Source organism: Nelumbo lutea, chromosome 8, assembly GCF_056320005.1.
Source record: "Nelumbo lutea isolate HS-2025 chromosome 8, American lotus-T2T, whole genome shotgun sequence".
In the NCBI taxonomy this organism is placed as follows: Eukaryota; Viridiplantae; Streptophyta; class Magnoliopsida; order Proteales; family Nelumbonaceae; genus Nelumbo; species Nelumbo lutea.
Genome location: NC_142691.1, coordinates 6,917,089 through 6,943,427, shown reverse-complemented (window position 1 = coordinate 6,943,427; position 26,339 = coordinate 6,917,089). Strand labels below are relative to the sequence as shown.

Genomic DNA, 26,339 nt, shown 5'->3' with positions numbered 1-26,339 from the left:
TTTCACATATCCATCAATAATCAAATTGAATTCAGGCGTCTCATATTCTTATCACATTCCTGTTTCATATGGATTTAAAGCACCTACTTACTCCCTTGTTCTGTTGTTAGATCATCATCATCTCATATGGAGTTAATTACATGAATCCTATTTTACCAATTCATCCTATTTAAAACCATACCCACTATTTTACCAATTCATCTTATTTCGTCAATTTATTCTATATAAAGCTATATTCATTATTAAATCGTTACCCCTAACTCTTCTAGCTAGCCCTTTCCATTGTTAAATTGAGACTCAACTCTCTTTCTAACATTTCTTCCTAAAGGGTTATGGTTTTAGTAATAGTGACCCCCCTTCCCCCTTGCCATGCTAAATGGACAGCAAGTGTAACATTTCTTGATTCCGACTTCATTGTTCCTCTTGGATTTTGTTGATTAAGGCTCTACTGAATGATCTAAGGCTTTGGTGGATGGAGGGCCTACATAAACCCCTACCTTCGAGACTTCTTCTCGTTGGGTCCTCTTATCTGTATTATTTTTTGTCTTTCTATATTTTTGTTTTTCTTACTTTTTTTTTTTTTTGTATTTGTTGCATTGTTTATTTTTCTGTATTTTTGGTACTTTCCTCTTTTTATTTGTTGCATTTTTTTTTGTATTTTAATTTTTTTCAGTTATATTTTTATACTTTTTTATGGTTTTCTATACTTTCCTCTTTATTTATTGTCATATTCCATACATTTCCTACAATTTCTTAGGTTTCCTTTATACCAAATTTTGTTATACTTTTTATTGTATTTGTGCTTTTCCACATTCTCCAAGCCTCCCTACATTTTCATAATAATGCATTAAGAACCAAGAATCACATGATAATTAATCTTTTTTAAAGTCAACAAACGAAAAAATGGATGGAGTTTAATTCCAGAAAGAGAAGAGAAGAGAGAGATGGGGAAATGTTACAAGTAACAACATTACATGTGATATTTACTCTGAAATCAAGATTGCAATGCAAATTTCTGAAAAGGATTGGTGTTACATCACTACATAAGGTAATTAAGGTGGTATTTGATACGTTTTTTTTTTTTTCCAAAAAAGAGTAATTGGAAATTCAATAAGAATATTACTAAAATGAAAGGGAAATTTTCTTGAACAAATTAGGAAGCAACTAATTTTTATCAAAATAAAGGTAACTAGATTAATATTTGCTCAGAATAACGGCATTAACCAAAATAACAAAAGGGGGTAAATTACACCTTGCACTTTGGGTGCAATGAAAATTAAAATTAGTCCTTGAACTTTGATTTGCCATAATGATCCACCCTAAATTTTTTTATATTCAAGCACTTAGATTCCATGGTTAGTATTGCATCAGTTAACTAATTTCAGAAAAAATATTCTTATATGACTATTATGTGCATGTTTAGATATTTCTAAAACCCCATAGTACTTATATCATTTTATGAGATTATTTTACAAAATAATTGATCAAATACAACAAAAAAACAGAAAATAAGGATAAAAATCTAGAAAATACAATATAAAAGAAGAAAAAGAGGCAAATGCAGAAAGAAACAAGAAAACATAAAAAATGTAACAAAGAAAGGAAAAAAAATACATAAAACACTATAAATGACTAGAAAACTAATAATACAACAAGAGAAATTATGCTTTAACGTTAAGCCTGTGAGGGCAAAGTATTGAAATTTAAGAGTTAAAGGTTGTTTTATGTCAGTATGTTACAAATGAAGGGACTAAGTGTTATTTATCCTTAAAAAAGAGTTCCTTTAACAATCAAAAGAGAGTCAGTAGTCATAAAACAGTGTTGTGTGCACCTCACAAATGCCCCCACTGTCATGGGGCTAGTCGTTGGGGCTCCGTGTAGCACCCGAATGCGTTGAATAAGTCTAAGTGACAAGTAACAACACAAGAAAAGACAACAAAATGGCATATGAATTAGTCAAAAAACACTTTGTATTGCATTAAATGATGACAAACACAAACACACAAGTTTGTGTGGAGACAACCTTATGCTTAACATTTACATGGTATTGGCACCACTCAATTGCCTACCTCCCCTCAAAGAGTAGCTTAAGCTTTTGGGGGAGTGATGGAAGGATACATCATAGTTGTAAAAAATCATACTAGTAATTACAATAATGTCATTGGCATTCCCCTCATACAAAAATCAAAATACATGTATTGCCCCACCCAAGGCATAGACAATTACATGTGGTTGACATGTCGTAGGCACATTGCATGGCACTTGATGGTATGGTGAAGTGTTCACTTGTGAGAGTCTCCCCCACTCAACTTGGTTTTTGTCCTCGAAAACAAACTTTTGCTTACTACTTCAATTTGTTGTTGATGAAAGAAGATTCTTCAATTGCTTCATGAACTTCATTTAATCCAAGGCCCGGTCATATTCTTGAAGTTGAGATTGTCTATGAAGTTGAACAAGAGGTCCTTGTTAGACATGCCAAAGATTTCAAGTGTCAAAGCTAAGAATTCTTAGTTGTAGTCGTGAAACTAGTCATTGTGCTTCAAGTTGTTCATATTTCTTCGAGCAGGGTACTCAACATTCTTGGGGTAGAATTATCGCTTGATCTCTCGCTTGAAGTCAGCATAAGTGTTGAGGGTATGTGTGTCTTGTTCAATGTCTTGGCAACGCCTACGCCACCATAACATTGTAATATCATTTAAATGCATAACGGTCATATGTACCTGAGTTTGGTCATCATGGATGCCAATTATAGAGAAATATTGGTCAAGTTGCCACAAGAAGTTTTCAAGCTCTCAAACATCCCAAGCACCCAAGTATGGTGTCAGTTGTCGCATATTGATGTGTGTGGTTGGAGTAGATGAGACACTAGCAGAACTGGCCATTTCCATTTTTACGAGTGTCAACACATCCCTCATCTCATTTAATTGTGCTTGGAAAATGTCTACGATGCCTTGAAGGCTGATTTGGGAGGAATTGGATCTTTTTGAGGGCTGCATTGTGAATATTACAAGGTGTCGTGGATCCCTTTGAGGGCTCCATTGAAGCAGCTTTCTAGCTCCACAACAACATTCTCAATAGCCTCCATGTTGAGGTGGAGTTCATCAACCAGGTCTCGGGTCTAACCTATGGTTGCCTTGCAATGCAAGACACGCATGTCCATGTTTGTCAGTTGATCAATGGACTTGTCCCACTTGCTTGTATTAGTTGTGTGGCCCTTAAGGGTTTGATTTTTTGAGGGTTCGTTGATTGGTGCCTTGTTAGTGTTGTGGGCGTGAGACAACCCGTGTAGTATGTCATTGGTGATGTCGCGATTGCTCTTCATTGCTCGTATTGAATGTGGGTTTATTGATAGGGTCCAATGGGTGGAGGAGCTCGACAGCCAAATGTGTTGAGTAAACCTAACTGACAAGCAACAAGACAAAAAAAAGGTAATAAGATTAGGCACAAATTAGTTAAAAGACACTTTATATTGCATTAAATGATGACAAGTATAAAAACAAAAATTTGTATTGAAAAGACCTTGTGCTAAACTTTTATATGATATTGGCACCATCAACTACCTACCTCCCATAAAAAATAGTTTATAAATCATAATTCTGAAAAGTCATATTAATAATTAAAATAATGCATAATGCGATTGAAATTCCCCTCGTAGAAAAATCAAAACACATATATTACCCCACCCAAGACATAGAACGACACTTATGGCACTTATGGCACGATGAAGTTTTTATTTATACCAATCATGCATTGGGAACGGTGGGTGGTTAGATACATAAATCAGTCATTGTGGTTTTATTTGTGGGAGACAACATTTCATTGAACCAAAAGTTCTTTCTTAATAAATAGTTACGGGACAAAAAGGAGGTATTAGATGATTACTTAAAGTTTTTCTTTTTTCTTTTGTTTCGGCAGATGATTACGTAAAGCTCATACGATCAAAACTTCGGAGCTGTTTATAGTTTTATACTTTTAAAGGGTATCAGGGAAGTGATGGTGATGTGGCTTAATGTGGTAAATAATGGACAAAGTACAACACACACCCTTAAACGGTGGCGATGAGGATGATTGAGAAAAAAAGCGGAGAAGTGCAGATGCACACGATGCAGAATTTTGAATTCCAGCCCCTCTCTATTATTAGTCGTCTTCCCCTATAAACCATATTGATGGAGGGCTATAAAATTCTGATATGAGCTGATTGGTCATTCTCCCGAAAAAAAGTGGTACAGATTGAATATGGGTAAATTGCAATTGACGGTTGTATACATGTAGGACTACCAAATACCAACTATTCGGGAAAATTACTAAAAGAAGAAGAAAGGGTCCAGCACGGGGAATGAATGAATTTTCTCCGGATCCCAGAAATCTAAATAGATGACTAACCCGGTTCTGCGTGCCAATTGCCAAATTTGCTAGTCCACTCCAAAATATTCATCAGCGAGATGCCTCCTCTGGTTTCATGCCAGATTGCCGAATGACACACCACTACAACGCAAACACAAACAACAAAGAAGAAGACGACACCCACACAACTGAAAAGAAAAACACCAACCGACAACAAAAACTAAAGTTGTTTAACTTCTCATGCACGTCCTTAATCTCTCATTTACTCAGTATATTTATATATTTTATGGTTTTTTCTTTTGATGGGGCGTTTATTCGGTATTCACTACCATCTTTTAACGAATTCTTACTGAAAGTTGTGATCAGGATCAGGAGAATTCCAAAAACTAAGCATGTGGATGATGGGCGGCAAAGAGCAAAGAGATGTGACCGGTTCTGAGTCCGGACCATAATGTGTCCACCCAAGCCATTTCCCCCACTTATTCGGAGATTACAACCCCCCAAGTCCATATCTATACAGTTGGCTTTGGCTACAAGAACAAATTTACGATAACAAGGCCTCGCTGTAAACAAATGTGAGATGCCTTCTTTTCGAGCTCGATAACGATATTCCATCTTTTTTCATGTATTTCTAATTTCAATTAATATGGTTCCCCTTCCCCCACAGAAGAAGGAATAGTTTTAAGGATTGCCCATTTTAGATCAAACGACAATGGCGAACCCACGAGTCTCCAGTCGTGGTTTCACACTTACACGGTTTTACCAAAAAAGTGTCTCTAGTCGTGTTTTAATCCATCCAATATGCGTTCCAAGACCAAAACAGACGTCCCAGATGACCAGATCAGTGTTTGTGCACTTTTGAAGTTTGAATGCGATGGTTTTATATGGATTTTGCTTGACGGGTTCATTCATTAAAAAGTTCAATACTTCTGATAAATAGTTGGTGTTTTGGGCAAAATCATCCATGATTCCTGTGGCGCTAATGTAATAACCCTTTTTGCCAGGCCTAAATCTTTGTCATTTTGATTAGTTTGGAGACCCAATTCTGTCATTATCCCTTCACATCTTCTAGTTCTATCCGTTTGGGCCCCACGAAACCTGCACTTTTTCCTATCCCTTTTTGCAGATGAGGGTCCTCCATGGAATCCCAATTCGAACCTCTTCACTGCCCGAATCTATCTTTACGAACCCTCTTTTCGCTTGTTTCCTCTGTGCCTAGATATTTACTGTTTATGATCTCCTCGGTTTCTGTGGAACTCCGTGCGTTCTTCTTGTTTAGTTGTTTTATCTTCCAGTTGCAGGGAAAATACTAGCTTTGTTCAGGTTGGTTGATTTGGGGTTCTTGTGAAACTCTCGACTTTTCAACTAAAAGACTCGACTTTGCCGTCTTGGTCTGTGAGATTTTCGGTTTTGGCGATTTGGGTTTTTTTTTGGTTCTAGGTTTGCTATATGGGTTTTCGTTGTCATCTTGATCCCAAATTTTGGTCTTTCGAGTGGATTTTGAGTTGAAGGAGTAGAGGTTGAAGGAGGATGAAAGGGGGGAAAGATGAGGAGAAGATCATGGGCCCCTTGTTTCCTAGGCTCCATGTTAACGATGCAGATAAAGGAGGTCCAAGGGCACCGCCAAGGAATAAGATGGCCCTCTATGAACAACTCAGTATCCCTTCTCAGAGGTTCAATTCTGGATTGGCGCCGACCTTACCTCTTCCGCCTAACAACGCCAGCAATTTGGTTCCTTCGACCTCGTCGAGCCAGGTCAGTTTGGGAATTATGTTCAAGTTTGTTATGAAGTGCTGAAGCCTTTTCTTTTCTTTTCTTTTCTTTTTTCTTGTTTTTGTCTCTGGGGATAATTGAGGGATATAATGTTCGATTGCATCACTGGTTTCGTGAGTAAAATGCCATTTTTTTTATTATTGTGTTGTGATTTGATGTCCACCTTAGATTTTGATCACAATTACCTCCTCAATATACATGATTCAGTTCATTTTCCTTCCTTTCCCCCCTTTTTTATTGAATGTATTATTTATACGTGTCGTTTTTTGAAGAAAAGTGTTCATCTAATTGATTTCGATTTGAATTACCTGACATTCTTGAACACTTGGTTTTGGAAAAATTAAAAAGTCCTTGGGTTTAGGTTCGACATTTCCTTCATTTGTTCCTCCCTCTTTAGCGTTGGTTTTCAAATAAAAGAGGGCTTTTCAGTTAGATACAGTAATGTATTTATCCTGTCCAGACGCTCTTGATATGTTGCTGCCCATAAAGCTTCACAGGTCTTTAGCTTGCAGTCGTTATTCTATTTAGCGGATTCTTATTTTGATCACTTAAAATAGAGAACCTTTCCATTCAGTTATGTTAGCTCATCTAGTGAGCTTCGCTTAATGACCTAGAAATCTTTCATTTGGAAAATTAACTTGGTGCTCAAAATGAATCTTTAATTTCCTTTCCCCACCCATACACGAAAACAATTTGGGTCCAATATTAAACGCCCCCCCGCCCCCCCCCCCCCCCCCCCCCCCAAAAAAAAAAAATAATAATAATAAATAAATAAATAAAATTGGGCCCAAAAAAGCCTTGCTGTATGTGCAAAGTAAGCCGCCTTGTATTTAGAAAAGCAAAACATTGAATGGCTAATATGAGTTATGAAAACTACTAATACAAAAGTGGGAAATATAGCTTATACTTATTATGGGATTAAAATGTGGCCAATCCGGTGGGTCCCTTTTGTGGAAAACTTTTCCTATATTTTAGCATCATAACCTTTTTGTCTTTTGAAACTTTATAAATTGCATCATAGTTATCCACTATAAAATGTGTAACAGAAGGGTGAAGTTTTTAAAACTTAAAGGGAAGGATGAGAAAACATTAAGATTAGTATTATTTAATGTGCTATTTACCTGGAGGGAAATTTGTTATATGAACTTAGAGAGCTTCCCTAGATGACCCTGGATCTTTCATATTATTTGATGTGTATTTTACCATGTGATTTTTGGATATAGGGCGGGGCTCATGAAAGAAGTGTGTTTTCTCAAATTTACGTTTCTCCTCCCACACCTCATTCGCGTTCTTCTGATGGAGCAAACTTGAATGGGACAGTGGCAGAATGTGATCGAAAATCCACAAAGAATGCAAATTATCGAATTTCAAATGCTACTAGAAATTTGTTATCAACTAATGACTGCAATTCATGTCACCGACCTGACTTCTCCAACTTGAAAAACTATTGTGGAGACAAGCTTGAAGATGAGGATGATCTTAGGGTTCCTACCTACATTCACTCAGGAGTTGCTTCTTGCTCTAATAAGGATCTTCCTAACCCAAATGGGGAAAGATGTACTCCATTGAGTCCAACTCATCCAAGCCCTTCTAAACTTGCACCAGGGAACAGACCACTGAAAGCTTTAGCAGCTACTGGAAGCTCATCGATGCAACCACAGAGCACGTGTGATAAACAACAGAAAACTAGCACAAGAGATATGAAGTCAAGAGTACATGTACGAAACCAAAATGAAGAGAACCTGAAAGAGTGTGTGACAAGTAGAGGCAGTGCAGAAAAGGATGCAATCCATTCATCAACAGGAGAAAAAAATGCTGAGTCCTTGAACCGTGCCATTGCATCTGAAAATCAAATACTCAAAAGTAGTCAGGCAGATGATTTCAGAGGATCAAGCAATAATGTTTCAAGGGCATATGAAGAACAAAGATCTATTTTGTTGCCTGAAAACTGTGTCAGTGGTGATGCTGTTTTAGTTGAGCTTGTCGGGGTGGAAAAGGGAAACATTTCAAGGGAGAAAGCTGTACCATTCTCCAGAGCATCACCTGGAAATAGCGATAGAAGCCCTAAGAGGGCTGAAAATGATAGGGACTACCATGAAGATATGGCACACGAATCATTGCAGGTGGGAGATGCAGACAAAAACGATGATGCCTCTGAAACCTCCATGGTAGATTCTATATCAGGCTTGGACATATCTCCTGATGATGTTGTAGGAGTAATAGGGCCGAAACATTTCTGGAAAGCAAGGAGGGCAATTGTCAAGTAAGTACTTGTTGCCCGTCTTTTTTTTTTTTGGATAGATGTTAGCCATCAGTTGTTAGAACTTTCCATATATATTAGCAGTATCAAAATTATGGTTTCCTGTCTCTTTGTATGTTCTTGTGTGTGATCACAAGCCAAGTTCACATTGCATCTTGACTATTTATTATCATCTTCTAATCATGCAGAGTAATGGGCATCGAATTGTATGTTAATCTTGACATTTAATTATCTGATTTCCAATCTTTACTATTAAGCTGGCTGAAACAGAAAAATGATTATCAAGAATGGTATTTGGCATTCAGTTGCTTGTGCAAAGAGTGCCATATCAGCATGACTTGAGTCTTTTTCTACAGATGGCATTATTAAAGGTTGGCAGGTTGTTGCTTGTTCTTCTTCAGCTAGGATCACAAATCATGCTTCTTATGTATCCATTTGGCTCAATTAGATCAAGTTAATTGCTGATGGATGTAGTTTAGGCAACCCAAGCCCTTTAAGCAAAGATGGTGTTTTCAGGAAAAGCCATGGAAATATTTAGGCTATCTTTTCTGTACTACTAGCAGTTTTGCATGGCTTGAGATTGGATAAAGCTCTCAAGAGAAGGAAGACAATTGTCTAGGGAATTGCATGGACACAGAGATCAACCAATAGTCTAGGTGATACATTAGCTAGGCAGGGAGTGAACAGAATTATAATAGGAGAGTAGGAGTTGAATGTAGTAAGCAAGGAGGTATCTAAGGTTAGGTAGTCTAGCCTAATATTAAAACAGGGAGTGTTTGGCATTTTTTTTTTTTTTTTTGTAATCCATTCTCTTGATATGATTAATAAAATTTTTGGTTACCAATCAAAAGAAAAGGGAAAAGAGAGTATAAATGGTACAAGAAAACAGTTGCTAAGCTACTAGCTGCCAATGTTAAGGTCTGAAATACACAATTTCCTTAAAATGGTAGAACTTTAGTGAGTGTATTAGCATAAGTGGGCTAGTTTGGGAGAAAATGTGCTAACCTAGTGAAACATCCAACTCTTCATTTTGGTGGTTAAGAATCCTTCTTTTGTCTCTTAATCTTCGGTACTTGGCTTTGTTTGAGGTTATTGGCAATTTGGCATGCTATTGGTGGTTATATTACTTCCAATTCTAGGCATCAGGGAGGTGCCATTGATGCAACTCATATTTTGTGAGATCCAGGCATATCAATTGGATACCCAAGTTGCTGTGTATAGGCTTTAGCGGAGAAGGCTTCTTGTTGCCATCAGAGGAAGGTCCTTTTGTTGGTGAATAGTTGATGATCAATGCTTCACTTTCTTTGTGTGAATGCAGAGAAGAGGTGCAGAATTGAAATGGCTTCAATTGCTTTGACAGGTGGGTCCCATGTGATTGCATGGTTCTGAATTCAGAGTCCATATTTAGAGGGGGTACGGTGCTAGACATCTCAAGAATATGGAGATCTTTGGATGCCCTTTCACGACATGTGATAAAAGGGTACTATGCACATGGACTTGATCCTCAGGTTGATTGCCAAGAGACTTTAATTGGGAGAGTTAGTGTTTTGTTGTGATAGATAGATTTTGCTTATGTAGTTGGTATGTATCTGCAGTTGGTGGTGCCCCTTTAGGGATTCAAGATGATTATAAAAATTCATAAAAAGAAAATAGAAGAAGATAAAATCATATATAAATACCCTGATCTACCTACCTTTGATACAAAGCTAAGAAAACCTACCTTTGATACAAAGCTAAGAAAACCCCTTCTCTCCCATCCCTTTACCATTCAACTTGCTAAAATGACAAAATAACCACTTACCTTCCTTAATATTTCTTAAAATTCCAATTTACACTCCCCACCTTCTTATAGAAGTTTTTCCTGGACTACATATTGGATTTGGGACTAGTTACTTCTCTCCTCTTCTAGCTTCATAAATATTTTGATGGTATTCTTTTCACCTCCTAAGGACACCCCCAATTTCTCATCACCTCTATTTCTTTTTGAATAACCCTGTTCAGATCTAATTTCCTATTTACCTCAAACACTCCAATTAGTTTAATATCATCTCCAATCTCCATTGTCTCCTTCACCACTCTATCCTCTTCCTCTATGCAATCTATAATTGAAACATCCATAAACTCATATCAAGATGCATTCTATACTTTGATATTTTTGGAAACATTTCCCACAATCAGTTCCTGAGAACATTAGAGTACAGTGGAAAGAAGATCAACCAATGGATTAGCTGATGCTTTAGCTAAACAAGGCGTTAACAAGAAACTTTTGTTTTGGGCTCACTTGTAATCTTTCTCAGTTTCCTGGGAGGGTGTGTTTCACACCTCTCAGTGTTTATTTATACTTGTTCTGTCCTTTAATACTTTTAATAAGTTTTCTATTACTTATGAAGAAAAAAGGAAGAATCCATGGCATTATTTTGACCACTACCACTAGCACTCCTTTTTACTTCTCCCGCCTCTTTCTTACCAGAATAAGCAACATCCTTCTTTCTACTTAGACAACAATTATCACCACCCCCTTCTCCCTAATAAGTCCCTATTTTATTTTTGACATAAACCTCTTTTTGACTGCTTGTCAAGGACCCATTAGTGCACAAAACATTCTAACTTGTGTGTACATGTGCAATTGGAATGTCAGATGTGGTGATTCTTGTTGCTAACACCGCTGACCGCTCCTCTTATGTTCCATTGATCTACAAGGACCGGGCCTACAAAGATCCCTATTCAAGCATGATTCCAAATGAATTTACCCCTTTATCTTTTTATCCTTTATCTTATGTGGGGTGTGGGAGGGTGTTTTAGGACACAAGGAGGCACCTAGAGATGCTTCTCTCCCTTGACCCTCCGATACATCCCTACACTAAAAAAAAAAATAAAAGGCAGCTAAAGATACAGGCCGATACACCCCATCTGGCATATTGGCCTGTATTGATATTTTGATCCTTGCTTCAAGGTTGGCTTGCCTGAGGACAATGCTGCTGGCTTTGTCAGTTCTTTTCCTAGCCGGCTTGACTAGACAATCCATCTATCTGTGGTTGCTGTAAATAGAGTGTTCAACCAGATGTAGGATGGGTATATGAAGATTAGACCAATATTTTAAAAACCAATCCCGAGGTTGACCTCATTTTTTGTTTTGGTGAATGGTTCACCAGTTTGACCATTCAAATTGAATGGGTCAAACCATGAAAGTGAGGTTTATCTTTAGATAGGAATACCAGTTTACATTTGGTCCTCAGCCCTTAGATATCATAGGAATAAAGAAGAATGTTACCATTGTCGTAGATGTCACAATAAATGTTTCTCTTTTCCATGCTGTAAGGGTGACCGGGGTTCAAATCTTGGAAATAGCCTCCCTGTATGTGCAGACCCTAAATGGTTTGAACAGTTTGCCGGTTAATTGTCCAGGTCAATGGATTTTGACTAAAACCCAAGGTTCAAAATACCAATAGGCGTATTGGCTGTATCTTGGCTCACTTTTTTTTTTCAAACTGGTTCAGAGAGGTCGGTTTGAGGCCCGTCTGCCCCCTGAACCAGGTTGGACCCTGAAACACCCCCTGTAGGGGTGTATCTGGAGGCCATTGATATGATACGTACCGGACGATACAGCCCGACATGTATCAAAATTTTGAACCTTTCTAAAATAAACATTCTTTTACTATTTATAGTTTGGGGTAAAGTGGACCTGGAATCCTAGCCAAGTGATGGGTTGACTAGTCTAACCAGCCAGGTCTATGTAGGAATGGCAATGGGGTGTGGCACCCCCTCTCCATCTCCGCTCCATAGCCAAAATCCCCTACCTAGTTCCCATCCCATCCTTGGCGGCAAGGCGGGTTTGGGGCAAGGCATTCTTCCCCATTAGGGACAAGGAATCCCTGAATTTCTCTTGCCCCCAAGGAAACTACCTAAAAATACATCAAATTTGAGGGGTATTTTAGAAATAGGGTTATGAAAATTTGGGGGTATTTTAGAAATGTGATTATGGGATCCTTGGTTTTTTTGAATTTGGGGGAATTAAAGGGTATTTTAAAAATTAATATAAAACCTAGGAATATTTTAATAAATTTCCACTGGGTTCGGGGAATTATATGCAAACCCCATTCCCACCCAGTCACCATTTAAGATCGAGGAAAATCTGCCCCGTTCAGGGCAGGGCGGGGTGTTGCCCCAGCTTTATGGGGAAAATTGCCGTCCTAGGATGTATGTAATTTTATGGGGAAAAGGTGGTTCCCAAAGAATCAAAGGCTTATTATGTGGCTTGTGAGAGTTGATTGGGAGCATGTAATTTTGATGTTGTTCTTGGGGGTGAGAGCTCTTTGCCTTTTTGTTTTTTGATAAACAGAGCCCTTTGCCAATTGCCTCTTTCATGATGGTGCCTAGCTATGTTAAATGGTACAGCAAGGACATGGTTCTGATGGGGTATCTGTCACAGAATTTAGATTAAAAACTAGTAGTAGTATGATGTAGTATGCTATGTATTTATCAAAACCAGTGAAGAAAGAGGCTATGGTGTAGGTGAGGTGATTCTGTGCGAGCAAGTGAAGCAAATAAGGTGTAGTTGTATGGATTATTAACTTTTAATTTTCTTTTCTGTTTTTCTTTGGGTTTAATGCATCATGGTCAATTCTAGATTGCTTACTTTGGAGCCTAAGTTTCATGTGCTGGGACCCTGAGTTATTGGTGCAGTGCTTTATTTTGTGCTCAACATTATTTACCTGTCTTAGGCGATTTCTCTATCTAAGATGAATCCCTTTTTGAACTATCAAAATGTTGGAACTTTGCCACCTTGCAACCTTCCAGTTAGACTCTGACAAAATGCTCCTAAGTTTTTAATCCTTTTGAAATCTATGAAGCTGATTCTTATTCATCCTTAAGGTTAGGGTATCTATTGTTTGTGGTTGGCGGATCACTTTTTCATACTCCAGCAGATGTATGAAACAAGATATCCGCATTTTAAATTATCATATGGAGCTTGGATTTGGTCCACAGTTCACACATATCTTGAGTTGCCAAGTTCAAACCATGGTGGGTGAAAAGCTAAAAGATAAGAGCGATGCTCAGACACTTGAAGATACTCTGGGCATGAAACTTGTTCTTTTCAATTTCTTTGTTTGCATAGACCAAATGTAACAACTTAGTTTCCTGTAACCATGAACTCATAAGTGACGTTATACCTGGAATTACGGTGTTTTTTCCTTTATGCTTGTGGTGAGGGGTATGCAGGCAGTTTTAGGAACCTTAATATCACCTTGTCTCTTGAGTGCCCAATGTGCTGGGGTCTATTTTCAAAGTCATTTTACCATAGTAGTTATTCATCACTTTGACTGTTAATTGTATGATTCACCTTGGAATGAGACTGTTTTCTGCCTGGATTTCATAGATACAAGTTTTTCATCAAGCTCTAGGAATGGTAGTGCACTCAGTTTATGGAAGTTTCCACCAAAGATGTAGTCTATTGTGTAATTGACTAAAGAAATGCTTATTTATGTTGATGTATCTAGAAGACTAGGTGGAGAGTGCTATTTGATGTTACTGCAACTAGTACCGGCTTATGTATCATCCTAATTTTTTGAGTAGTAGGATACCTGTATATTCTCCTTATATTATGCAATTAAATAATTGTTAATGATTAAAAAAAATCCTTTGCACTAGAAAAGGCAATGTGCTTGTTAATTTCTCCACTTTACACTTAGAGGTTATTCTTATTGTATACGGGTCATATGAGTTTCACTTCTCATCCTATCTAGCTTGATGGGTACAAGTGCATGGAATTCATTATATCAACTTTGATCTAGATTATTAATCCTTTCTTGTTTATCCTTGCAGCCAACAAAAGGTGTTTGCGGTGCAGGTATTTGAATTGCATAGATTGATAAAGGTAAGTTAGTAGAGACCTGGTTAAAAAGGTATCACTTTTATGAACTGAGATTTGAAGTCAATTATATTCTCTGTTTTCAATTAAGTACAGTAAAACCCTTGTATTCAAACAGGTTCAAAGATTGATTGCTGGATCACCACATCTATTGTTTGACAATAATCCTTCTCTAGGCAAGCCTTCTTTAAAGGTATCCCCTGCAAAGAAGCTGACTTCTGAGTATGCTTTAAAATCACCACCAGGTGGTGTTAAGCACAAAAATGATGCTCAGAAGCCAAAGCAGGATGCTGAATGTGCTGCTGAGAATACAGTTGGGGAGCCCACTCTTCCATCTCTAAGCACTGGTGTCAACAAGGGACTTGTTAGTCAAAATTCTAGCCATGGACATCATTCTGGAAATCCACCATCAGCACCTATGAATACTGATAATAAAGCAGGTCCTTGGTGTTTTCATCCACCGCCAGGAAATCAGTGGTTGGTTCCAATAATGTCACCTTCTGAAGGACTAATTTACAAACCGTTTGTGGGACCTTGTCCACCAACTGCAGGCTTCATGGCACCAGTTTATGGAGGCCGTGGGCCTCTGAGTCTACCCCCAATGGCAGGAGACTTTATGAATACAGCCTATGGCGTACCAGCCTCTCATCAACAAGGGATTGGTGTTATTCCTGGTGCACCTCCAGTTGGTCAAACATACTTTCCCCCATATGGTGTGCCAGTCCTGAGCCCTGGTATCTCTGCCTCAGCTGTAAAGCAGAGAAACCCAATGGCTGGTTCTCATCCAAATGGACATTCTGAAAGGTTATCAACAGGGGATGTGAACTTCAAGATGCACTATCAGAGCTCGTATAACAATTCAAACCAGAAGAGTGAAACTATCTCATGCCATATTTGGAAATTTCAGACATCGAAAGATAGTGAACTCCAAGGGAGTACTGCAAGCAGTCCCTGTGAGAGGACTCAGGGTTCTGGGTCAGGTAATGTTGCTGAAGGAAGAGATGCACTTCCTCTTTTTCCTATGGCTCCAGCAGTGCAGGTCCAGGACCAAGTACCCAAGAGCCACAGTAGTGGCCAACAGACACGAGTGATCAAGGTTGTGCCCCACAATCGTAGATCTGCAACTGAGTCAGCAGTACGCATTTTCCAGTCCATACAAAAAGAGAGGCAGCAATATGATTCAGTTTGACTTGTAGTCTGATGATCTTCACCATAAACTCCACTGCTGATTGGTGGGTGGCAAATGATCTGGGAATCATCAGAACTTGCATTTTGTGCTTTGTCCTACATTTTTTACTTGGGTGTTCCGTAGGTTACTATATGCTATGTACATGTAAATATATTTATCGAAGATGACAGGGAAGAGAAAATTGATACTGTATGTTTTTATTCCTTTTCAATTCACAAGTTTTTGGTACAATAACTACAAGGTGAAGCCAAGTTTTGCACCAAGTGGAACAATTATTTATGAGAGGTCAGCAGTTCTTCCTGGGCTTGCTCTTAATCGGAGATAAAGTTCTGGTTGCGTTTCCCTTTTTCTTTTGGTTTTGTATGGCCTTTTACCCTTTGTGTTCCTATTTGATTTATATATATTTTGTTGCTCAGCGTTACTACAGCAACAAAAATAGGGTGCGAGGGAAATTTGTTCTGGTGCTGCCACAGAAACATGGCTTATAGGGAAATTATTAGCCGGGATGCAATAGCAGAGACGGGTTTACAGGTGAAGTTCTTTACAGTTAATTAGTATACAAGTTCCCATTTATTGGAGTGGTGGGGCATATTTCTTTCTTATATACTCTTGCCATCTTGTCAATGCCATTAGAGGAGAATTTTTTTACGTACTTGATGATTATACTGGTTTTGTGTCTTCGGTACTTGGTCAACCTGAGTAGCACTGTCAGCTAAACTGCTAAACCAGTGTGGATGGAGCAGAGCCCGTATCCTAGAAGCTAATCTTTTGTTTGGATCCATCACTTCCCACTTTCTTCTGCAACACCAGCGACAGGATAATGAGGCAAGATTGCATTGATCTGAAGCTGGGTGTTAATTGATTCCACAGACCGCCTAGGGGCAGTTGTTTGGTTCACCTTTCTTCTTTTGGTAATGGTGAATTGGTGACTGTTAAAATGGGGCTGGTAGAGTAGTCATAGAGTAGTAGGTTCTTTGATTATTTTGTGATTTGCAATCCTACATCATCCCACATGAAAGATGGTTAGTAACTAAACCTGGAATATATTTGGTTTTATCACTTTCTTAAAGATCAAATTTTTTGCTTGTACATGAAAGGAAACTTTGTATTATCCTAAGGTTTCATTTACCCCCCCCACCACACACACACACAAATTTTAATGGAAAATGAACGGGGCCTAAAAAATAATTGTGACGGTTACCTCGCATTGCTCTCCACCCTAGCTGGTAAAACCTGCACAATAAATCAAAAGAATAATAAGAACTTTACGTAGTTTACTTATTTTTCATTGGCTTGCATCCCACAAGGTGTACTTATAAATCAAGTTTAAGGTTTTCACATTTATTTATATACATAAAGCAAGGTTGTCCCTGTCATCATGTCTCTCCTTGCTCCAAATCCCTTCCTAATTTTTAATTCCACATAATTGATCATTAAACCAATAAGGAAATGGCATATATTAAATTATACCTAACAACTAAATAGTCAAGAGAGATTTGCTTTTCTAATGTCTAGCCAAGTGGCATTACTATCCTTCACTTTCTCCTAATTATCTCTAACTCTTATTTATCTATTCCCCTACTTTTCCAAATAGCACCACTACCCCCCACTTTTTCATAAATTATTTCTAATTCATATTTATTCTCTCCCCCACTTTTTATCTATATCTATCTAAAGAAAGTTTGAATTAACAAATTTAAGAATTATTTATGTGTTATAAATAAATTATATAATAACTTCAAAATATTTATTAAAAACACAACAAAGATTATAATATATTTAATACTATTCATATTATTAATAATTTCATACTTTACAAAATTCATCAAAAAGTTATGCACTAATGATATAAATTATAATTTTATGGATTATTCAATTTAAATGTTATACAAATGGTAAAAATTTAACATTAAAAAATAAAATATCATTTGAATATTTCAATAACTAAATATCTTAAATAACAAAATATTAGGAATAGCTAAATAAATATATAACAAAATATTTATAATTATTTAATAATTTTAAAATAAAGAAAACTCAAATAGCAAATAATTTTAAATATTTTACTTATTATTAACATATTTAAATTACTAATTATTTTAAATAACGAAATATTTGAATAACTAAATAATATAGTAAACTAATTTCTCTTATATTTAAATTACTTTCAAAAACTTTACTAATAATAATTTTAAAATATTAATCTATATTTATTATACATTTATATATACTGAAATTAATATTTAATGTATTTTCAGTGATTATTCATTGTTTTTTGTGATAAAAATATTTTCAATAATTAAGTATAAATATATTTTTGCCTTGTTATTTAACAGAAAATTTTCAATAATTATGGGAGATTAAACTATTGCTATTTAACTTTTTAAATTCAATTTATTGTATTTTTTATAAATTTATTTTTAGTAATTATGTATTTTTGTTATAATTTGTTGATTAATATTTATTAGAGATTAAACTATTATGAGGTTACCCTGTTTATTTACTAATTTAATATATTTTTAGTATTTATTATATTTTCATTATAAATTTATTTTCAATAATTGTGTATTTTTGCTATAAAATTTCAATAATTATTGGAGATTAAACTATTGTTATTTATTAGAGATTAGACTATTAATTTCACTGAAATTAGGAATGTTCACGAGTTGGTTCGGTTCAATTGTAGGTTGTTTGGCCAACCAAATCAACCTGATCAAGTTGGGGAATTGGTTATTCGAAATTGACTGACTATTAGTAAAAACCGGGCAACTTAGGTTGTATTGGTTTGGGTCAATTTTTAGTTTGGTTGATTGGTTCAAAAGATTTAAACTTAAAAATTAAATTAAAAATTAAAAATTGTAGTGGTATTATTATAAAATAAATAAAAAAAATAAATTTATGATATGAAATATTTTAGAATAAGGAATATGGGAATTTTCCCACTTTCTTGTATTAAAAAAAAGTATTTAATCAATTAGTTTGGTTTTGGCCAGTTTACAAATGGCCAAATTGAAATTGATCCAACTTGGTCGGGTTGAGAAATTGTTGAACTAAAGCCAATAAAAAATACTAGAAACTAACCAACTCAAGTCGAGTTGATCTATTTCATCGGTTTGATGAACAACCCTAACTGAAATTAATTATTATTATTTTTATATTGTAAAAATATTATTAAAAATAATATATAAAATATAAATAATTATTAATTATTTAAAAAGTTAAAATATAAAACAATTATATATTCTTATATGTTTCTATTGTTTAGCTTTCAATTAACAGACCCTGCTAGTATGTCATATAGCTGATATTGTGACCATTAGCTGAGAAATGACCACCAAGATCCAATGATGACCAACTACCCAGGTATGGTAACTGTGTACAAGGGAATAAAGCCTAATTTTGAGTTCATTTGTGAAGGAAATGCTTCATAGTCGATGTGTATTTTTATCAACCAATAAAACATTAAAGAATTACAAGTAATAATGGACGTTATGCAGTTGTGTGCAACTGTATCATTCTCTAACTTACAGTCAATGATATCAACGAACCGTGTTTGATTGGTACCCATATAAATATTTATTGAGCTGAGAAGGCCAAAATGATGCTTGTGAGCCAATTGGAACAGGAAAAATCCCTAACATCGACAGAAACAGGTTGAATTATTTAGGTACCTTCGCAGATTGAACCTCTTAAGAAACCTTGCGTATAAATGTAGTTGAATCATGAATGTGGGTCAGAGCTATGGAGATTCTCCTTTTCCTTCATGGGGCAGAATTATGGAGTTAGAAAAGTGGGGGTTTCAGCTGTTAGAGGATGCTTATTTACAAACAGGACAGGTCCATTCACACCTCTAGCCATGAAATACAGCCTAAGAACCTCTACACTGATGTGGTGTGGGTTTACAAGAAAAGAAGCAGTGAGTCCAACCTTGCTAGAGACTAGAGAGTTGAGTTGAGAGATCATCAATAAAAGTAATGGGCCAATAACCCCAAATACATAGTCATGGACATTTAAAGCTTCGACCAGGCCCGCCAAAGTAGAGCGTGGGTTCAGTATCTTCAATCCAGCTAAATGCATTATAACAATTATATTCATCTGCCAAAGGATAGACCCATGAAGGGTACTTCCAGGTGACAGAGTAGTCAAGGATCCGAATGTGCCCAATGTAACACGCAGACCCATACATAAATGTAGGGAATTCTCCACTCCCCATGGCTGTGCTTGTGTGAGGAATTTTCCTTACGTTGGTGCTGTAGACTTGGCCTCCCCATTCAACAGATGATGCAATATGACTTAATCCACTGAATATGTCTGGTGGCCAGTATCCTATTTTGATATCATTTCCCATTTGCAACCACCAGTTCCTAGTGTATGGATCCTACATCACAAGAATGTTGCAGAGTAAGATCAGATCATGTGAGCTAGAAAAAATCTAGAAAAAGAAGAAATCAAATCTTGCAAATCTCGACCACCCAATAAATTAGCCTTTTAGAGTTGTTTGGGCCCCACCAACTGGGTGGTCCAGATTTGAAGAAAAAGAAAAAGGCGCACCCCTTATATCAAATAACAAACAACATCTTACCTTGAAGATGGTGAGTGCAATATGATATTGGGGACCAGCAGTAACTGAAATAGGTTCAATGGCGGAACCAAGGGCTATTTCATTGCTGGTTTGAACAAAACCAGGGCAAAGAAGGTCGAAGCAACCTGTCTTCTTTGAAGCATCCGCCTACAACACAAGGAGAACAAAGGAAAATCATCTTCTACTTACAAATCCCAATAACTAGCTAGCTAAGCAATCAGTCTATTTGCACTTCAAGGATCCCTCGTTTTTTCGGTTTTGAGAGAGAGACCAAGAAACCCATATTCTTTTTTCAGATTTATATAGGGTCTACAGAAGATTTGTTTTTTTAAGTATCACCTAATGCTTAGGTAAGTGATACCTATATCTCAGGTGGATAAGTAATTTTCCCATATGGGAGAAGTGGCCAACATTTAGATAGGTCAAAATTATCACTTTATAGCTAAAATGGTCATTGTCTTCTTTATCTAAAAAATTAGAAAAACATGAATAAATACACTTATCAGAATAAATGTTTCCTGGATATGTATATTTATCTGAATAAATAACTTACCAAAAAGCCAACAAGGCCCAAAGGGTAAAATACTAATACATAGAAAACTAGTCAAGTTGACACAACTGGGTCTAGACCATTCCAGAAACACCAACCTATTTATATAACATGCACCGGGAAGAACTAGAAACTTACAGTCCAATAAGAAAAGAATCGAGTCCGCCTGTCTCCATAGACACCTGGGTTTACCTAAATGAAGAAAAAATAAACATTATAATAAGATGCTAGGACGATTAACATTTTAATGGAAAAGTAATAGAGAAGGGCCCTGTTTGGCGGGGGCTGGAATTGTAATATTGCTATTTGCTATGAAAAAAAGACAATGATTTTTTAATAAGAAATTTGTATTTATAAGTACCAAAGTATTGAAGCTCATATAAAGACTTAAAAGAGATCATCATGTGTTCCTTTTTTAAATATTGTTTCAACAAAGCGTCTCATATAAAACAATTAATATGATCATACCTATCCTTTGTTTTACATCGAGAACTCCCAATTGACCTAGACAGTAGGACCGTTCGGCCCGAGAACCGTCCTGACAACCAGTTCTGTTTTACCCCAAACCTAATCCTTAGCAAAAAATCATTGAATCAATCAATGACCCATTGACCCGGGCAGTTGACCCGTTCAATGGTTTTTGGCCATTTTTTTTAATTTTTATTGTTAGAATGGGCCATGCGTTCGAACTAGTGGCCAGAACGGTTCTGTTACTAGGTCATTTTTTCTAAATGTCAACAATTAGACGAAATAACTTTGTAGTCATAACCATGGGAAGGGTGGACATTGCAAGGGATTTCAAAACCTTGAAAGATAAATCCAAAGTGACCTTAAACATAGAAAAAATTGGCAATAAATCTATCAAATTGGAAAACCCAAAGGAAAAAAAATCAAAAAATCGAGTCCAAAGTTCTGCTTTGAAACAGAGCTATTATACATGCAATCAAAGAAAGAGACAAAGCAGATCGTCTTATAAGAAAATAAAAAAAATACTGCATAAGAAAACCCAAAGAAAAAACAAAAGGGAAGAAATAAAATGGTGTCAAACCCTAGACTGTTTTGGAGGATCTTGAAGAAGAACACCAAACACCAAAAAAAAAAAACAAACAAAAGCAGTAAATGAAAAAAAAAAAAGAACATACCGCACGCGTTCAAAAAAAGCCAACAGTAGAAGAAACCTTTGAATAGTGAAAATCCAAAAGCACAAAAAACCATAGTTTTCGAACCACTATTGACCCGGATGGATGGACATTTCGGCCCGGAAATTGTCTAGGCAACCGGTTTTGTTTTACCCCAATCCCAGTCCCTGGCCAAAAACTGTTGAATCAATCAACGACCCATTGATCCGAGCGGTCGAACTATCGACTATTCAATAGTTTTTGACCATTTTTTTTTTATTTTTTTAATTGGGAACTGTCTAGGCAGCCGGTTCCATTTTTCCCAATCTCGATCCTTGGCCAAAAACCATTGAATCGGTCAATGACCCATTGACCCGGGTGGTCGAATCGTTGACCTGTTGACCCGTTCAATAGTTTTTGGCCATTTTTTTTATTTTTTTAATTTTTGTTGTTAGAATGGGCCATCCGTTTGAACTGGACGGTCAAAACTTCGACCTAAAAATCGGTGGCTAGAACGGTTTCGTTTTTGGGTCGTATCACACACTTGAATGACATAACACATATGATACTGCTTAATGGACCTCACACTCAATATTTTGCCTGTAATTTTTGTTGTCAGAACGGGCCATCCATCGAACTGGATGGTCGAATCGCTGTTTTTTATTTTTTTTAATTGAGAACCATCTAGGTAACTGGTTCCGTTTTACCCCAATCCTAGTCCTTAGCCAAAAACTGTTGAATCAGTCAATGACCCATTGACCCGAGCGGTCGAACCGTCGGCCCGTTCAATGGTTTTTGGCCATTTTTTATTTATTTAATTTTTGTTGTCAAAACGAGCCATCTGTCTGTTCAAACCGAATGATTGAACCATCAATCCAAAAATTGATGGCCAGAACGGTTCCATTTTCGGGTCGTATGAGTCACACAATCGAATAACATTACACGTATGATACTACTTAATAGACCTCACACACTCAATTTTTTTCCTGTAATTTTTGTTGTCAGAACAGGTCATTCGTTCGAATCAAACGGTCGAACCGTCGATCAAAAAACTGGTGACTAGAACAGTTTCATAACTTTTTGCTTGTAATTTTTATTGTCAAAACCAACTATTCATTTAAACCAAACAATCAAACCATCAACCCAAAACCAATCGCATATATATATATATATATCCTGCCATTTGGCGAAAGGGGAGAACACCCTATCCCTTTAATAGATATATATAAGATAAGATAAGATGCTCAAATATTGAGTTACAAATTTTGAGAATAATATAAGATTTATGTTGTTATTTAGAAATTAAAATGATACTAACCGTCCATCCTGATTCAATGGTCTCAAAATCATAATAAGGACCATTCTTAATACATATTTGAGCTGCGGTGTACTCATCATCATCATCTGATTCCACATAAGGATTCCAAACGTTTATATCTCCTTTTGCTCCTATGTAATTGTACCCTTTAGTAAGAAGTATCGCCACCTGATCATTCCAAGCATGTCCACATTTATAACATGGAGTCAAGAATTAATCCATCTATCTTTCTATCTATCTAAGATGAAAAGCAACAAATAATAATATCACTTTCACACCTCAAAATGGGTTGGTCAGGACTGGGCCGGACCAAGAAATATATCAGTCAATATGAAAGCCCATAAAATGTTATGAACCCATCCAGTCTAGTGATATTTCTAGGCTAATCTAAAGGCCTTATTCCATGGGGCACAAGCAGTATTTTTAACTCGCCGTTGATCCGATCTGATTGGTTGAATCATTCGAATCATCATTCAATTAGGATTTTGGATTAGAGAAAAGTCAAAACCTGTTGACTTGATAAAAAACCATCTGATCTAGCCGATTGGACAGTTGATCCAGTTGACTCGGTGACTAGATCACAGGTTATATATTAATAGTGTATTCAAACTTCGGGAGGTCATAACTTTGTATATCCAATTGAAGTAATTTTTTATTTTTATTTTTTTCATTTTGGGTAACTTTTTAAAACTTATGCATACCAAGGGCCTCAAATCCCTTCTTTTGCCCCACTATTTTTGTGAAAAAAAACCATTTTTAATCTCAAATCATAATTTTTAATATTTATATAAATAAAAAAATTTAAAAACTGATTTAAAGAATATAAATTAAATAAAGAATAATACATATATCATATATAAAACATATATATATATATATATATATATATGTTATTTATTGATAAAATATTATTTTTATATATATACACTTAAAATATATAAATGCTGATGTGACCTACAACCCAGAGGCAAAAACGGTTCGGCCTCTTGGGTTGGTTTTTAAAACAGTGGCCACAAGCACATCCTGTCCTACCATCAGATTTGTCTAGATCAGGCCCAACCCATATCTTAATGGAGAAGGAGAAATTAAAGGGGATACCGACTGATTGGCTTTTTGGTTGAAGTGATTAGTTTGACTAGCGCCACGCATTGTTCTCGTACTGCTAGAGGCACGAGAAGAGGCTGGTGATCTCTTTCTTCCATAATCTTCAAGAGAATTGGCCTTCAGTATATCAATCTTTCGGATCCTACGAATAGGAATTATTCCTTGTGGACAATTTCCACTTCTTCGCCAAACCTGTGATACTAGCTTAGTAGAAGACTCTTGCTTCGTGGTTCTCATCGTCGGTGGATCATATGTGGGTTTCATCTGTGACGCAGTGAAATTTCAGGAATCAAGTTAAATCAAACCAGTAAATGGTGACATTTGTTGTTTGATGATAAACAAAACAAAAATGGACAGAAAAAAGAAGATAATATCAAACCCGACCCGACCTGGATCGTGTGGTTTTTCAACATAGGGTGATCAAAAGCAGGTTGCTTGAAAAGATCAATGCAATCTATGGTATTTTCATCTTCGCTCTAGAAAACCAAATAGAAATGTAGTTAGAGGCATCCAGTAAATTTGGTAGAGAAACAAACTAGAAACCAACGTAGCCACTACACTACAATAAAGAGATTAAGCAGCAACTCACAATCAGGCAGGGGATGAAGTGGGTTGGATCCAGATCCATGTTAGGCGGACCCTGTGAGGTACATATCGGGCCTGTCCATTTCGTATATCCGGATCATATTGCGAGGTATGGCCCAGGGTTATATTTTGGGTTGACCCACTCCATTTCATGCCATAATGCCCAAGAAGTAGGGAGTGTGTATGGCAGCTTAACGCCCTGTTTGGGAGGGCTTCTGTGTTGATTGAACAGAATGGACTGAGCCACTTCTCCTCACAAGAGTCCTGCTCACAGTCACAGGACACTACAGCCGCACATTGAAAATGTCACCTTGACATTCACGGGGAGATGTTCTTGATGTGCAGCTTGATGACTTGTGGGTAGGGTTATTGTGTTCAGGAGATCCCTACTGCTTTGGAGACTTGAGAATTGAGAGAGCTTCACAGGAAAGTCTATGTAAGCCTGTTTTCAGCTTTCTAGATTTTTATCAAATACAACAGCTTCATTGCATTCCAGGTTTCTCAGCCCATGCAAAACCCTCCCAGACAGACACCGAAGTTTCAGTTCACAAACAGATGCATGTGAATCGCTAAGTTCAACTTTGTCTTTCTATCGCCAAAAACATAACTCAAAATTTGAACCCATTTCTCCAAAGGCTTCAAACAATGTGTAATGTGTAATGTGTAGATTTTGTGATGTATAGATACAAAATCCAATCCCATTAAAAATACTACTTCTCCCATTGAAATAGATATAAAGAACAAATGATCTGTCAGAAGTTGAAGGGAAGGGGTAAGAGATGATCGGAGGGCTCATAAATTTAACAATTAATGGATACGCAGTTTCTAAGCAGTTCCTTGACGTGGAATAGAAATCTGCAAACCTGAATACTCTTGACTGCTGGCCTGTTAAGAAGCTTCAACCTCTTGTTAACTTCCAACAACTTCTGCTTAATCAGGGATTCACCATCTACTACTCCATCCATTAAAATCATAAAAACCATTGCCAAGAGATTATTTTATCATTGTATCCTAACCCATTTTTCGTCCAAAACCTTTTGCCCATTTGATGCAGACCTCTTTGCCTGTCTTCCGCCTACCTGCGCAATAGCCCCAAAAGCAAAGCATTAGCAAATAAGCATCGAGCTTGTAATCAGCACAGATTGAATGCAAAACTGTAAGCCCAACAAGAGTAGAGAAACTAACCCCGAAGAAACAGAGTTACAAGAGAAAGCTTAGACGGTGATCAACCTTTGAATGAATGGAAGACTCCATGGTAAGTGGCCATAGGCCCTCATTTGATTCTCAACATGTTGGAGTATCCAATGGTCATGTGACAAGCCACATGTTGATGATTTCACATCTCAGCGCCACAGCACATCCCAGCCGTGTATTGGGAACATCTCCCGATGAAAGTATCAAAATCGATGATGTCATCATCAAGAAATGTTTCTAATACACGGTGGGGATATGCTGTGTGTCATTGTGGGCCGGAGATGTGATCTCATGTTGATGGAAGATGATTGTTTCATGCTTTATCTCTATGCAACACTTTCGCATACAATCATTCTTTTCTTTTTTTTTTCTAAAATTATTATCTATTTATTTTTTTTTTATAAAAAAAAAAAAAAAAACTTATTTGATTGTTTACTTGAAAATCTTTTATGC

General features: G+C 36.6%; 2 protein-coding genes across 2 annotated transcripts; one reads left to right on the top strand and one right to left on the bottom strand.

Annotated features, from left to right (window-relative positions):
- The first annotated feature begins 4,535 nt into the window (after nucleotides 1-4,535).
- On the top strand, nucleotides 4,536-15,735 carry LOC148842435 (ELF3-like protein 2). The gene is made up of 4 exons (XM_088959709.1): nucleotides 4,536-6,099; nucleotides 7,341-8,380; nucleotides 14,201-14,252; nucleotides 14,365-15,735. The coding sequence occupies exons 1-4, from the start codon at nucleotides 5,875-5,877 to the stop codon at nucleotides 15,433-15,435; spliced, it is 2,388 nt and encodes a 795-aa protein (XP_088815835.1). The 5' UTR covers nucleotides 4,536-5,874; the 3' UTR covers nucleotides 15,436-15,735.
- Nucleotides 15,736-19,435: 3,700 nt separating this feature from the next.
- LOC148842434 (protein neprosin-like) lies at nucleotides 19,436-25,788 on the bottom strand. The gene is made up of 7 exons (XM_088957845.1): nucleotides 25,556-25,788; nucleotides 24,497-24,583; nucleotides 24,102-24,371; nucleotides 22,989-23,171; nucleotides 20,706-20,759; nucleotides 20,018-20,164; nucleotides 19,436-19,813 (listed from the first exon to the last, which is right to left on the bottom strand). The coding sequence occupies exons 1-7, from the start codon at nucleotides 25,673-25,675 to the stop codon at nucleotides 19,436-19,438; spliced, it is 1,239 nt and encodes a 412-aa protein (XP_088813971.1). The 5' UTR covers nucleotides 25,676-25,788.
- Nucleotides 25,789-26,339: the final 551 nt, after the last annotated feature.